Below are 14,259 nucleotides of genomic sequence, written 5' to 3'. Positions count from 1 at the left end.
AGAGACTGAAGGCTGATTCTAGCACATCGCTGTGGAGATTTCATGCCCACTGTTTTTTCAGGGAAAAAAAATTAGTTGCTAATATTAAAATCAGTATATTGTACATAAATATACAACCTGCTTTCCACATGGTTGAAGTGGAGGAAAGGCTGCTCCCAGTGGTAAGGCCTGTGCTACCCAGGGTCCAACATGGCAACCTAGTCCTAGTATCATATCTCTTGCCTGGGGCCATGAGTTGGTGAGAACTAGACTGCTAGCTCACATAAGGTAAACACTATTTTTGTCTTGATCAACTTTTACTTTGAAGCCTCTTACCCAGAAACCAGCACACACTTCTTCCTTGTACATTTGTTGGATGATATAAAATATCTTGTGGATGCATATGACATTTCTTCCAATACTGAAAGCATGCAATTGAAGTACTGCTCTGCCCTAAATCTTTGATGCAGACTGGCACCATAGGTGCCCCTGATGTCTGCCATTAGACCCACTACCTAAAGCCAGTTGTATGTCCCTGGGCTGTCCCTGAAGTCTTCACTTTGCCATTTGACAACTTATCCTCCTAGCAATCTCTTCTCCAATGAAGACAGAAATGCATATCTCATGAAGTGGCTAGGAAGATGACATGAAACCACGAATGTTGAGCATGGCCACTAGTATCCATTTTCATGATGTTCTTAGCAGTTTTTTCTCCAAGTAGGCAAGATTCTCCATCTTCTTAGATGTCCATGCAGATCAGTTTGATTTTCCAGCCAAGCTTCAAAGAAGAGATTACAGTTGAATTCTCTGTATTCTGAGAAGCTTCAAAGTCCACTCGCCAAGGACACTGATAGAGGTAAAGATTTTATCTTGAGATTTGTTTTTTTCAGGTCTTTTAGTGGCCTAAAGGGGAAAATTAGTGCAGGTCAGAGCATATATAACTGGGAGCTCCTGGTCACCACTACATGCTAGGAACCCAAACTTCTTTGAGTACCTGGAGCCAGGAAAGAAACATGAAGTGGCTTGTGCTCCTCGGGCTGGTGGCCCTCTCAGAGTGCATAGTCAAGTAAGTATGGGGACTGTAAGCAGCAGCATCTTCCTTTCTCGGATTTTTCCTTTCATCTGATTATTCTTCCACCCATCAGGTTTAGAAGAGAATTGAATATTTCCCTGACAGTCTTAAAGTTCACTTCTTACTTATTGATAAGTACCTTGCTATAGGAAGGTAGCAAGGGTCTTGGTGTAGATTTGCATGGTTGCACAACTCTTGGGGTCCAGTCATCTCACGATCTATTGAAAATGGAACTCCTTGCAATTGTTCAGTGCACAGTCTATGCAGATGTAGTTGTGGTCCTGTGGAATAGCACTTCTTCTACATTGTATTCAACATGTCCTCTTTGTTCTCTCTCTACTTCAGTGTGTATATGCCTATGTCTGCATCTCTGTATCACTGTCATTTATCTCTCCATCTCCTTGGAAGTCTCTGTGAGTGTATTTCTCTCTGTGTTGTTTTCCTTTCTTTTAAATTTCACTTGACTCATCCTTCCTTCTCGAGCCTCTGAATTTCCCTAACTTGTTCCTTATCTCCTAGATTCTTCTTTCAACTCTCTCTTCTATTTCAACTTAGAGAATGAGTGGAATAGCTACTTATACACTGTTTTATATCTGACAAGCAGTGTGACCACAGCCAACTCACAAACCTCTTGCATTTCAAATTCTTCCATTGTAAACGAGGACAGGAATCCCACTTCTACCTCCTTCCCTGAGCTTCTATGAGAAAGATACAGTGGGATGGCAACAGCAATGCTAATGGCTGTCACTGTTGAGACTTCCTATTTATCAGGTACCTTATATCCATCACTTCACCTATCCCCCAAATATTCTATTTGGAGGGTGGGAATTATTACATTCCACCTTTTTACCAAGGGAGAGACTGAGACCCCACATGGTCATATGGCTTACCCAAGATTACAGAACAGAACCTATTTTCAAATCTATGTATTTCCCATGGTATATGCATAAAGTTCTGATAATAATGTGACACTTATAAAAATGATTGGAAAATACACAGTGCCATTACAATGACATTTATACCTTAACAGATACAGCTAATTGTTGCTTCTTCTTTGTTTTCTTTCCCCAATGATTGGTGAAAGAATACCTCTAATGAAAGTGAACGTCGTGCAAGAAACCCTCAATGAAAAAAGCTTGCTGAACAATTTCCTGAAGGAATACGCTTATAGACTGGCCCAGATTTCTACTCGTAACTCAAAAATAGCTTCTGTACCCATGAGGAACTTCCTGGATGTGAGTCTATTGGGAGGATGGTGCTCCCCCGCGCCCCCTGGGGGTGTGGCTTAGCACTAGGGCTCATCTGCAAGTAGCAGATCAGATGTTGGGGCTGGGGCAGGGGCAGAAGGCAGGGACACTGGGGAACAGGGACCCCATTCCCAGAGAAGAAGGCATTCTCATCCTCCACTCTTGGCCTGTGGTGACTAGGCCCTGCAATGACCAGGTGGCAGGTAAACATCCATTTTTGTGGCAGGTAAACCTCCATTTCTGTGTCAGAAATGTGTCATTAGTTTGAGGGAGATTGTTTTCTGAACTAAGTGAGGCACTCAGTTACAGATAAAGGGTGACCATCTCTAATCAAAAGGTAAAGCCAACTGCAAAGTAATTGTGAATCCCCAGGCAGAGGAATTCAACTTCCACAGGTGCAAGAACCACAGCTGTAAAAATTTACCAAACCCCTATTCTGTGTAATAACATAAGAATCTAACTGTGATTATTTTTATTAGATTAGGAAAAAAGGGCTCATTCTGCTTTCAAGAATGCCCAGGCCAGCCTGGGAGCGAGGCAAAGAGTAAATACATGTCAAATGAAAGGGTCACCTGCGTGGTGTTGATTGGATGTGGTTTGAGTTTAGAGGGAGAGAGTGGTATTGATCAAAGAGGACCTCCTGTAGATGGAGGTGCTCAGGCTGGGTTTGGAGAGACTAGAAAGCTTCTCAAATGGAAGCACCAGGACTTCCCTTGGGGTCCAATGGTCATGACTCTGGGCTTCCAATGCAGGAGGTACTTCTTCAATGCCTGGTCATAGAGTGAATATCCTTCATGCTGTGTAGTGCAGGAAAAAATATCAAATGCAGGCACCTCTCTGAGAAAGATTGTGAACTTCATGGTGGTTGGAGAGTGCTCTCAGGAGACATGTGACACCCAGAGGGAGGCAGCAGTGTGGAAATCGAGGGGAGCCAGATCTACACTAACCCACCCTTCCTGGTCCCCATAGATGGCCTACGTGGGTAACATCACCATTGGAACACCCCCTCAGCAATTCCGGGTTGTGTTTGACACAGGCTCATCTGACTTGTGGGTGCTCTCCAACTTTTGCACCAGTCCCGCCTGTTGTGAGTACAGACACCTCCCAACCCACCCATCTTTTACTTGTCTGACACCCCCCTTTTTCATCACTGGCACCTGACACTCATCTGACAGTGTGTCTGACTCATCTGACAGTGTCACTCTCTGACACTCATCTCTTGTGTCTGCAGATTCACACATTACCTTCAAGTATCGGGAGTCTTCCACCTACCGGCATACAACCAAGCCCTTTGAAATCACCTATGGATCTGGGAGAATAAAGGGACATCTTGTTTATGACACCATTCGGGTAACGTGTAAACAGAAGCTGAGTCAGGACTGGGAACGAAGTGACCACAGCTACAAAAAAGATGCAGGACCAGCTGGCAGGACCCATCCTACACTAACTCCCCTAGTGATTACCCACAGGGTCCTGTGCCTGGGACGACAGCACCCATGGTGACATACAAACTCCCAGATTAGCTAACCCAGAGAGCACCTTGGGATGTGGACTTGCAGCTCCTCTGCCCATAAGCAGTTCAAGGTTCATTTTGCTGGGAGCTAGAAGAGGAAGGGGGGAAGCACCCACTTTTAAATTCTCAGAATGTTCCAAGCACTTTCGGGTAGTAACTGGTTTAATCCTGCAACAACCCTACACAGCAGGTACTTTGATTAGCTCATAATACAGATGAGGTAATTGAGGTGCAGACAGCAAGGGCCTTGCAGAGGTCACACATGTGGTAAGCAGTGGAGCTGGGCTGGCTTTTCAGGACTTAAGTTGCCATGGGGTATTTGGGGGCAGAATCAAACTGATCTGGGGACCCTGGTGGCAGTCAAGTCTTTCCAATATCCAAGATGGAAAGAAGTGGTACAGAGATGTCAGAGAGGCCTGATAAATGAGTTCTCACTCTTGGGGACCTTTGAGAGTCTAATAAAACTTATGACCTCCCTCTCTCAAAGTACCTGAGTAGTTCTCCTCTCTCTTTTATTCTCTTTCTCTCACAAACACTCACACAAACACACACATGTCCCCAAAAGTGTATTTCCCAGGCAGTATCTTCATAGAACCCTGCAAGCAACATTGTATTTTTGGCATCTGTCTTCCTGGGCAGATGCAGAATCCACAGTATATTATAGTGAATTCAGTCCATTTCTGTCATGAGGTCATAGTGATGACAAAGAGAAGACTGTTCTTCTCTCTACTTATATTGTCCCAAACGGGGCACCATTAGGTCTTGTCCTGACGTGTTGTTTTTTTTTTTTTTTTTTTTTGCCCCAACTGTACAGAAGAATTGAAGCCAATTTGACTCAGGCAGATGTTTTTTCAGAGGGGCAGATTTTTTTTGTTGTTGTTTGTTTGTTTTGTTGTTGTCGTTGTTGTTTTATTTTTTTTATTTTTATTTTTACTTTATTTTACTTTACAATACTGTAAAATCCACAACCCCTCACAAATGGAATCCAAATTCTCCTTAGCTTGGTCTAACCATCTGAGGTCTACCAAAAACACAGCCCAGCCTCAGTTCTTCTCTAAGGATTTAATGGCAAGGCACCCTAGCCCAGTCCTAGCCCTACTTCACAAATCTGTAAGTGGGAACACTCTTCTCTCCCTCAGATTGGGAACCTTGTAAGTACTGACCAGCCATTTGGTCTAAGCCTGGAGGAGTATGGATTTAATGGGTTACCCTTTGATGGCGTCTTGGGCTTGAACTACCCCAACAGCTCCGTCTTAGGAGCCATCCCCATCTTTGACAACCTGAAGAAACAAGGTGCCATTTCTGAGCCGATCTTTGCCTTCTACTTGAGCAAGTAAGTCTGAGCTGGACAAGCCCTCTCTCCAAATTAGCTTAAGATGTTTCAGTTGCAAGAAAATTATCGAACACTTGATACAGAAGTATCCTGAGAGATAATCTAACCCAGGAAAACTATGGCCCCAGGGCCCCACCTTGCATCATTACTGGCCCTTATAAATAAAGCTTTGTTGAAACACAATCATGCTCCTGGGTTCAAGAGCAGCGGTTTGGAGTAGGGGGTGAGTGGAGATGAAGACTAATGCAAGGTATCAGGATGTGAGTTGGAAGAAAAGGCAACAAGATTTACTGATGATTTCGAAATGGATGGAAAGAGAGGGATGGTGAAAATCTTTCCTTCCTCATTAACATTTCACTGGGAGCCCAGATCAGCTACACAATTTGCAGGAGCCAGTGCAAAACAGAAGTGTGGGACCCAAAATGAAAGTGTGGGAATCCTTTTTCAACAAGTATTGGGATTTGAAGCCAGGGAGAGCAGAGGTTGAGTCCCCTACTGAGTGTGGGGCCCTATGGACAGCACAGGTCACAGGCTAGTGGTGCCAACCCTGGGTGAGCCTGAACTCACACCTTTAGCACTTTCAGGCCTTGATTTTTCTGGCCTGAGACAAGGGGAAGCCAAAACCTTCAACACACTGTCTTCTGAGGGTATCTCTGAGCACTCAGGTCACAGAAGGTCCAGAACTCTTCAGAAGCTTGTGTAGGTGGAGCCCAGGGAAGGTGGCCCAGGTTCTACCCTCCTCTGTGCCACTTATTAGTCAGTAACTGACCTTGGTCCAGTTTACAATCGCTCATAGCCTCAATTTCTGCATCTGTAAGTAGGGACATTATCAGGGCCTTGATGGGTGGACAAGCACAGTCCTGACAGTGCAGGTGTTACTGTCGCCCAAGAATCACCCTCTTCCTTCTTTCTACAGACGCACGGTGAACAGCAGTGTGCTGATGTTGGGTGGCGTGGACAAAGCCTACTACAAGGGACAGCTCAACTGGATACCATTGTCCCGAGTGGGTGACTGGCGTATAAAGATAGACCAGTAAGCTTCTCCCTCTGAGGGTCACCCCAAGTGATGCTCCCACATCAGTACACGGACACAAAGCAGACACACACAAATGCACTCACAGACATACACCAGACATATACACCATCCACGGTGACACATACAGACACACAGACACACACAAACACAAAGGCAGGCACATATAAACACACAAGCAGATACATACAAACACACAGAGACATACATTGCATAGGCAGATGGACACACAAGCAAACACACAGAGCCACATACAAATACACACACAAACACAGAAACACGCAGATACAAAAACCACCCATGGATTCATAATTGCCTCAGGCCTCCTGACCAGGGCTCTCTCCAGGGTCCTTAACAGGGTTCATAAAGGCCTGTGCAGCTGGGGGAGGGTTTCACCCCTGAGTGTGAGGTGGGGAACATGGTTAGCGGACCCTACAGTGTGGTGAAAAGAGAATCAGGGAGAATTTCCTCAGCCTGAACAGAGCTGTGATAAGATGACCAACTGTCCATGTTTACACAGGACTGAGGAAGCTCTCAGTTCATATAAATGTCAATTTAAACATAGGGAACATCCTGAACAAATGGGGGAAAACTGGTCTCCTTAGGGAGAAGCTAGCCAGCAGTGGAGAGAGGTTGGCCACAGTCTTGAGATCTGAAAGCGACTCATAATAAGACACCCCACTTAACCTAGCTACCTATTGTTTATCCTAAGTACACAGTGGAGAAGCTGCTGTAACTGGGAGAACAGGAAGGTGGGATCTAGGAATGGCTTGAGAACAAGGGGCAATAATTGATGGGATTCTGTGTAGTATCCTCAGACAAATGCGGACCTGTCCTTTGGAGGTCCCCTGGGCTACTCAGGTATCGCCTGGCCAGGGCATCAGTGTCTGAGCTGGGTGAGTGAGCAGTGCTGGAAGATACCCTCTCCCAGGGCAGCTGGTCTCCTCCACCCCATGAGAATCTGCTGTTGCAGGGAACCTCCATCTTCACTGTGTATTTGACCCATTTTTGTTCGACACCAGATACAGTTCTGGTGGTCCTCATTCATAATTTTCACAGTCTTCATTCACTCATTCAACAGACAAGCATTGTGCATCCACTCTGGGCCAGGCACTTTAGGGATGTGATGAGAAAAAAACTTACCCTCACATCTGAGAAGGCAAATGTACAAGAAATGCCTCACAGACATAGTGAATTGTCACTTTGGTACATGCTAGACATGAGGAAGGGTCTACAGAGAATGACCAAGACAGGAGACTGATGTACACTGAGGAAAAGACTTCACTGAAACCATGACAGTTAAGCTGGAATCTGGAATAGGAGAAGAAATTTGCTAGTCAAAGGAGAGGGGTGTCTTCTAGGAAGGAAGGCCAGCTGTGTCAAGGTACAAAAGAGCCTGGTGTATTCAAATATTGCATTCAAAGATGTCAAGGAAGGTGTCAGGTCGAGAACAAAGTAAAAGAGTCAGGGAGAGAGATGTCGCCTTGACATCTCTGAAGGGCTGTTCAGGAGACAGTCGGGAAGGGGGCAGCTCTGGGGAGACTCAGAGTTACCTTGATGCTCTTTTTGTTCCACTGTCTCTCAGCATCTCCATGAAAGGAAAGCTTATTGGTTGTTCTGGCGGTTGTGAGGCCCTCGTGGACACAGGGACATCATTGATCGACGGCCCAACAAGACTGGTCACTAACATTCAGAGGCTCATCGGCGCCACGCCCCTGGGTCCCAAGGTGAAGGGTCATGCCACAGGGTCACTCTCAGTCTCCACACACCACAAGGATCTCCAGGGCCAACCTCTCTCCCTCTCTCTCTAACAGCACTACGTTTCCTGTTCTACCATCAATATCCTGCCCTCTATTATCTTCACCATCAATGGCATCAACTACACGCTGCCAGCTCAAGCCTACATCCTCAAGGTGAGGGGACAGCCTTGAGGGCTGGTTCTCTGAACTTGCAGAAACCCTTTAGCTGGTTCAGGGAGGAAGGCACCCTCTGCAGGCCATGTCACACCATGGCAGATGCTCCTGAGCCCCTGTACCTGGGTCAGTGCCTCCCACAAAACCAACCACTTGAGAGTAAAGGTCAGTCTGGGGCACTGATCTTCCTGAAATAGATGTGGAGACACCACCCCGTGCTGGCCTGGTATGAATCACCAGAAGAGGGGAACACTAAGGACCTCAGCCTTGGAGAACTTCAGTTCAATCAGAGCCCTCAGATGCATGAACACAGAAAGTCAGCTCTAGCAATCCCTGAAATAGGCCATGTGACAAGGAGAATGGCTGGGGACAATCCCAATGTGCTGTCCCACTATAGGGATTAACAGTCTCCTTTCCCTTCTCGAAGTTTTCCTTGTTTGGATACCCTAGTCTCAGCTGCATCTTTCTGTTGCTACGCCCATGTGCCCCCTTTGTGAGTTGGGATACCTAAGCCCTCTGTGGGTAAGTTGGATGCTAAGGTGACCAAAGGGTGCACAGTGACTGTACAGCCCTGACACAGGGGGGAGGCTTCATGTCAGCTCCCTGTGGGAGCTCAGAGCAGGCTGATGGGCTCAAAGAAGGCTTTGAGGAAGAGAGGCAATTTCAGTAATTCTAACCCCGCAGACTCATAGCACAATAAGGGGGCCTGCTTGTCTCTAGGCAAATCTACACTAGATTTCATGCAAATGGCACCAAAGGTGCTCTGCAAAGGGGCAATGGGGACTTTCTAGGGGTGATGAGGGCTACAGACTGACCAGTGGGGGTGGAGCATGAGAGTGAATCACCCAGCCATTCCTGGAGTGACCAAAGAAGGTTAGTGTGGCTCCAAGGAGTTTTCCCAGAGGGCCTGAGTGAAGACTTAAAGAACGTGTTGTGAGAACTGCTATTAATGTATTTAACATGCATAACCAACAATGAGCTACTGTAGCACAGGGAAATCTGCTCAATGTTAGGTGGCAGCCGGGATGGGAGGGGTATCTTTGGGACAAGGATACATGTATATGTATGACTGAGTCACTTCATCATCCACCTGAAACTCAAAATATTGTTAACACCTACACTCGAATACAAAAATGAAGGTTTTTATAAAGAACAGGTTGTGGGGACAAAGAAGAACCAGCAATATCTGCAAGGAAAACAAGAATCAGAAGTCAGTAGGAAAGAAACAAGAGAGTGTGAAGAGAGCTATGGGACACTCTTGTTTTTTTCTAAAAAATTTGTATTGAAGTATGACTAATCTTCAATGTTGCCTTAAGTTCTGCTGCATGGCAAACTGACTCAGTTATACACATACAAAAATATATATTCTTTTTCTTATTCTTTTTCATTACAGTTTATCACTAGATATTGAATATATTTCCATGTGCTCTCAGTAGGACTTTGTTGTTTATCATTCTTCTGTATATTACTTTGCATCTGATAATCCCCTACTCCCTGTCCTCCTCTCACCCACACCCTTCCTTCTGGCAATCACATGTTTTGGCCCTTTTTGTTTTGGATGAACCATCACATCCCCAGCTGCTGAGAAAATCACCTGATACTTACCAAAAAAGGGAAATAAAATGAAGAAGTGTGCTGAGTCTGGATATCGGGGGGAGTCGCAGGTAAGGGCTCAGGCTGACTGGTATGTGTCTCTAACTCCCCTAGGATTCTCAAGGCGGCTGCTTTAGCACCTTTAAAGGAGGCACAGAAGTTTTTAAACACACAGAGACCTGGGTCCTGGGTGACGTCTTCCTGAGGCTGTATTTCTCAGTTTATGATCGAGGAAATAACAGGATTGGCCTGGCTCAGGCAGCGTAAATGCTTGGACTGGTTGAGGAATCAATCAAGCTGCTCCAAACACACACTGGCAAAAACTTAGGGCACTCTTGCCCAGGGATGCTGGTGAACTGCATCTGGTGATCTGCAAACCCTATTCTCAGTAAAGAATAAAAGGTTTCACTCTTAATGGTGCTAAAACAAATGGGTGCCTCTGTTTGTGTCTGGGAGGTACATAATGATCAAGAAGCATCTGGTGCCAAGTCTGAGGCACAACTGAGAGGAGCCCAACTCCAACTGGCTTCAAGGAAACGGGGAACTTATTGGCTGGATTCTGGGGATCTGGAACATAGGAACCAGAGCAGATCCAAAGATCTCAGTGACTGGACCCAAGAAATCAGAAGTCATCAGTTTTCTCTTTCATCCTTGCTGTTTCTCCTCTCTCTTCTTTGATTGTCTTAGCCTGACAGCTTTCTTCCCTGAGGCTTCTACACCTAGTGAGGAACTCCAGAGCTACCTGCCCTAGGGTTTTGTATCCTGAAGTCTAACCCATAAGAAAAGAAGCTCAGAGACATCAGGATTCTAGGGAGTGGCCCACCTCAGATCACATGTCCAACTGGAGACCAACCATCCTGGCAGTGCCATGGGGTCCTATGAGTGGCTTTACATGGTCATGTGGCCCTAACTCAGCAGCAAACATGATTGTCAATTTCCTGCAGAACCACATGCCTGCAGCTGGGTAGTTGTAGCCACAAGATAGTGGCTGCGGGATGGTCTAGACTATGTAAGAGTTTATGACTCTTCCACCACCAACTCCACCATCTCCTCATTCCGAGGAATTATAAGGGATAATGAAAATATTCTAATCATCCCATCTCAGGTGAACACTGGCAGTGGGATTCTGCTCCAGGGGTTCTGTGTGAGTCCATCATACTGAAAGGATTTGTTTTTGTCCCCACACCCCAGTCACCAGCTCTCTGCCACACATGCTTGCTGTGTCCTGTCCAGTCCCACTTGACAAGTGATGGCCCCTGTGGATCCCTGAGTCATCCTCCTCCTGCAGGGCTCAAATGCCCCTTCCTTGGCCTCCAACTCTGCTGGGGAGAATGCAACTCATATATTGGGGCACCCAGGGTACACAGAGGCTTCAACATTTCTGAGCTTCCTCCAGGGGTGGTGCTACAAGCCATTTGGTTGGAGCTGCCATGATTAGGCACTTTTGGAGTGGAAGCATCAGTTCTTCCCACCTGGACACCCTCAACAGAGGCCTCATCTGGGACAGCAGGGGTCAAAGATTGCTTACCTTTAGGATTGATTGGTTTCATTTCCTTGCTCTGTAAGGGACTCTCAAGAATCTTCTCCAGCACCACTATTCAAAAACATCAATTCTTAGGTGCTCTCCATTCTATAATCTCACATCTGTACAAGACTACTGGAAAAAGCCATGGCTATGACACTACAGACCTTTGTCAGCCAAGTGATATCTCTGCTTTTTAATACGTTGTCCAGGTTTGTCATAGCTTTACTTCCAAGGAGCAAGTGTCTTTTAATTTCATGGCTGTGGTCAAGGCTTATTGTGATTTTGGAGCCCAAGAAAATAAAATTTGCCACTGTTTCCACTTTTCTTCCATCTACTTGCCATTAAATGCTGGGACTGAGTGCCATGATCTTAGTTTTTTGAATGTTGAGTTTTTAAGGCAGCTTTTTCCTTTTCTCTTTCACCCTCATCAAGAGGCTCTTTAGTTCCTCTTCCATTAGGGTGGTAACATCTTCATATCTGCTGTTGTTATTTTCCCCAGCAATCTTGATTCCAGCTTGGGATTATCCAGCCCAGCACTTTGAATGATGTGTCCTCAGTTCAGTTCAGTGACTCATTTCTGTCCAACTCTTTGCAGCCCCATGAACTGCAGCCTGTCCATCACCAGCTCCCGGAACCTACTAAAACTCATATCCATCAAGTCGTTGATGCTATCCAACCATCTCATCCTCTGTCATCCCCTTCTTCTCCTCCCTTCACTCTTTCCCAGCACCAGGGTCTTTTCCAATGAATTGGCTATTCCTATCATGTGGCCAAAATATTGGAGTTTCAGCATCAACATCAGTCCTTCCAATAAATATTCAGGATTGATTACATTAGGAATGACTAGCCGGTCTCTTTGTAATCCAAGGGACTCTCAAGAGTCTTCTCCAACACCACAGTTCAAAAGCATCAATTTTTCAGTGCTCAGCCTTTTTTATAGTCCATCTCTCACATTCATACATAATTACTGTAAAAACCATAGTTTTGACTATACAGAACTTTGTCGGCAATGTAATGTCTCTGCTTTTTAATATGCTGTCTAGGTTGGTCATAGCTTTTCTTTCAAGGAGTGTCTTCTAATTTCATGGGTGCTGTACCCATCTGCAGTAATTTTGGAACCCAAGAAAATAAAGTCTGCCACTGTTTCCACTGTTTCCCCATCTATTTGCCATGAAGTGATGAAACCAGATGCCATGAACTCAGTTTTCTGAATGTAGAGTATTAAGTCAGCTTTTTCACTCTCCTCTTTCACTTTCTTCAAGAGGCTCTTTATCTCCTCTTCACTTTCTGCCATAAGGGTGGTGTCACCTGCGTATCTGAGGTTATTGATATTTCTCTGGCAACCTTGATTCCAGCTTGTGCTTCATCCAGCCTGGCATTTCACATGATGTACTCCGCATATTAGTTAAATAAGCAGGGTGACAATATACAGCCTTGATGTACTCCTTTCCCGATTTGGAACCAGTCTGTTTTTCCATGTCTGGTTCTAACTGTTGCTTCTTGACCTGCATACAGATTTCTCAGGAGGCTGGTAAGGTGATTTGGTATTCCCACCTCTTGAAGAATTTTCCAGTTTGTTGTGATCTACACAGTCAAAGGCTTTGGCTCAATAAATAAAGCAGAAGAAAATGTTTTTCCAGAATGCTCTTGCTTTTTCTATGATGCAATGGATGTTGGCAATTTGATATCTGGTTCCTCTGCCTTTTCTAAATCCAGCTTGAACTTCTGAAAGTTCATAGTTTGTGGACTGTTGAAGCTTAGCTTGGAGAATTTTGAGTATTACTTTGCTAGCATATGAGATGAGTGAAGTTGATAGGACAGTTCTTTCACACTGCCCTTGGCGAATTTTGAGTATGACTTTGCTAGCGTGTGAAATGAGTGAAATTGAGAGGGAAACTCTTTCACATTGCCCTTCATTGGGATTGGAATGAAACTGACCTTTTCTAGTCCCGTAGCCACTGCTGAGTTTTCCAAATTTGCTGCCGTACTGAGTGCAGCACTTTAACAACATCATCTTTTAGGATCTGAAGTAGCTCAACTGGAATTCTATCACCTCCACTAGCTTTGCTTGTAGTGATGCTTCCTAAGGCCCATTGAGTTCACATTCCAGGATGTCTGGGGCTAGATGAGTGATCACACCATTGTGGTTATCTGGGTCATCTTTTTTGCATAGTTCTTATGTATATTCATGCCACCTCTTCTTAATATCTTCTGCTTATATTAAGTCCATACCATTTCTGTCCTTTATTGTGCCAATGATTGCATGAATGTTCCCTTGGTATCTCTAATTTTCTTGGAGATATGTCCTACATATAGGTTAAACTACAGAGTGACAAAAAACGTTGTTGTGCTCCTTTCCCAATTTTGAATCATTCAGCTGCTGTTCCATGTCTGGTTCTGTCACTTTTTGAACTGCATACAGATTTTTCAGGAAACAGGTAAGTGATCTGGGACTCCCACTTCTTTAAGAATTCCACAGTTAGTTGTCGTCCACACAGTGAAAGGCTTTAGCATAGTCAGTGAAGCAGATGTAGATGTTTTTCTGGAATTCCCTTACTCTCTGTATGATCCAGTTTCCCAAGGGTCTGTGTTGTGTGAATGAGGAGCCAGAGCTCTGGGGCTGCTGAGCTGTGAGTGAGTCAGGCACCACCTGCGTGACAGCCTCCAAGGGCCGCTCCAGCTGGGGCTGCCCCCACTGTGCCTGGAACCCAGCAGAACCAGCTCCAAGTATTGCTTTCCTGCTTCTACAAGAAGGCATGTCTGATGATAGAATCAGAGCCAGATTTGTGGGTCAAGGGAAAAGGAACTTTCACTCTGGTGTCTGCAAACCTCTAAGAATGGCCCAGCAGTGGATACAATTGATGATATTTCCCTTCCTGGAGCTCTCTCCTCCACCCTGAGAACCAGAGGACCTGGGTCCCAGCACTTCTCCATCCCACCTAGAGCATTAGGGTGAGTCATACACCCCAGGGTTTGGTTTCCCAGCTCTTGAATGAGGGATACTGGACTTATTTCAGAACACTTGCTCCAGACTGAAGTTCAATGTCAATC

At 45.3% G+C, this 14,259-nt stretch overlaps 1 protein-coding gene across 1 annotated transcript; it reads left to right on the top strand.

Moving 5' to 3' along the window:
* Positions 1-944: 944 nt before the first annotated feature.
* Positions 945-9,950, top strand: LOC128068954 (pregnancy-associated glycoprotein 1-like). The gene is made up of 9 exons (XM_052662234.1): positions 945-1,045; positions 2,136-2,286; positions 3,268-3,385; positions 3,530-3,648; positions 4,951-5,144; positions 6,061-6,177; positions 7,763-7,904; positions 7,992-8,090; positions 9,798-9,950. Exons 1-9 carry the CDS (start codon positions 945-947, stop codon positions 9,948-9,950), a joined length of 1,194 nt encoding a protein of 397 aa, XP_052518194.1.
* Positions 9,951-14,259: the final 4,309 nt, after the last annotated feature.

This window comes from Budorcas taxicolor, chromosome 25 (assembly GCF_023091745.1).
Source record: "Budorcas taxicolor isolate Tak-1 chromosome 25, Takin1.1, whole genome shotgun sequence".
Taxonomy (NCBI): domain Eukaryota; kingdom Metazoa; phylum Chordata; class Mammalia; order Artiodactyla; family Bovidae; genus Budorcas; species Budorcas taxicolor.
This window is presented reverse-complemented; position numbering and strand designations above follow the sequence as displayed.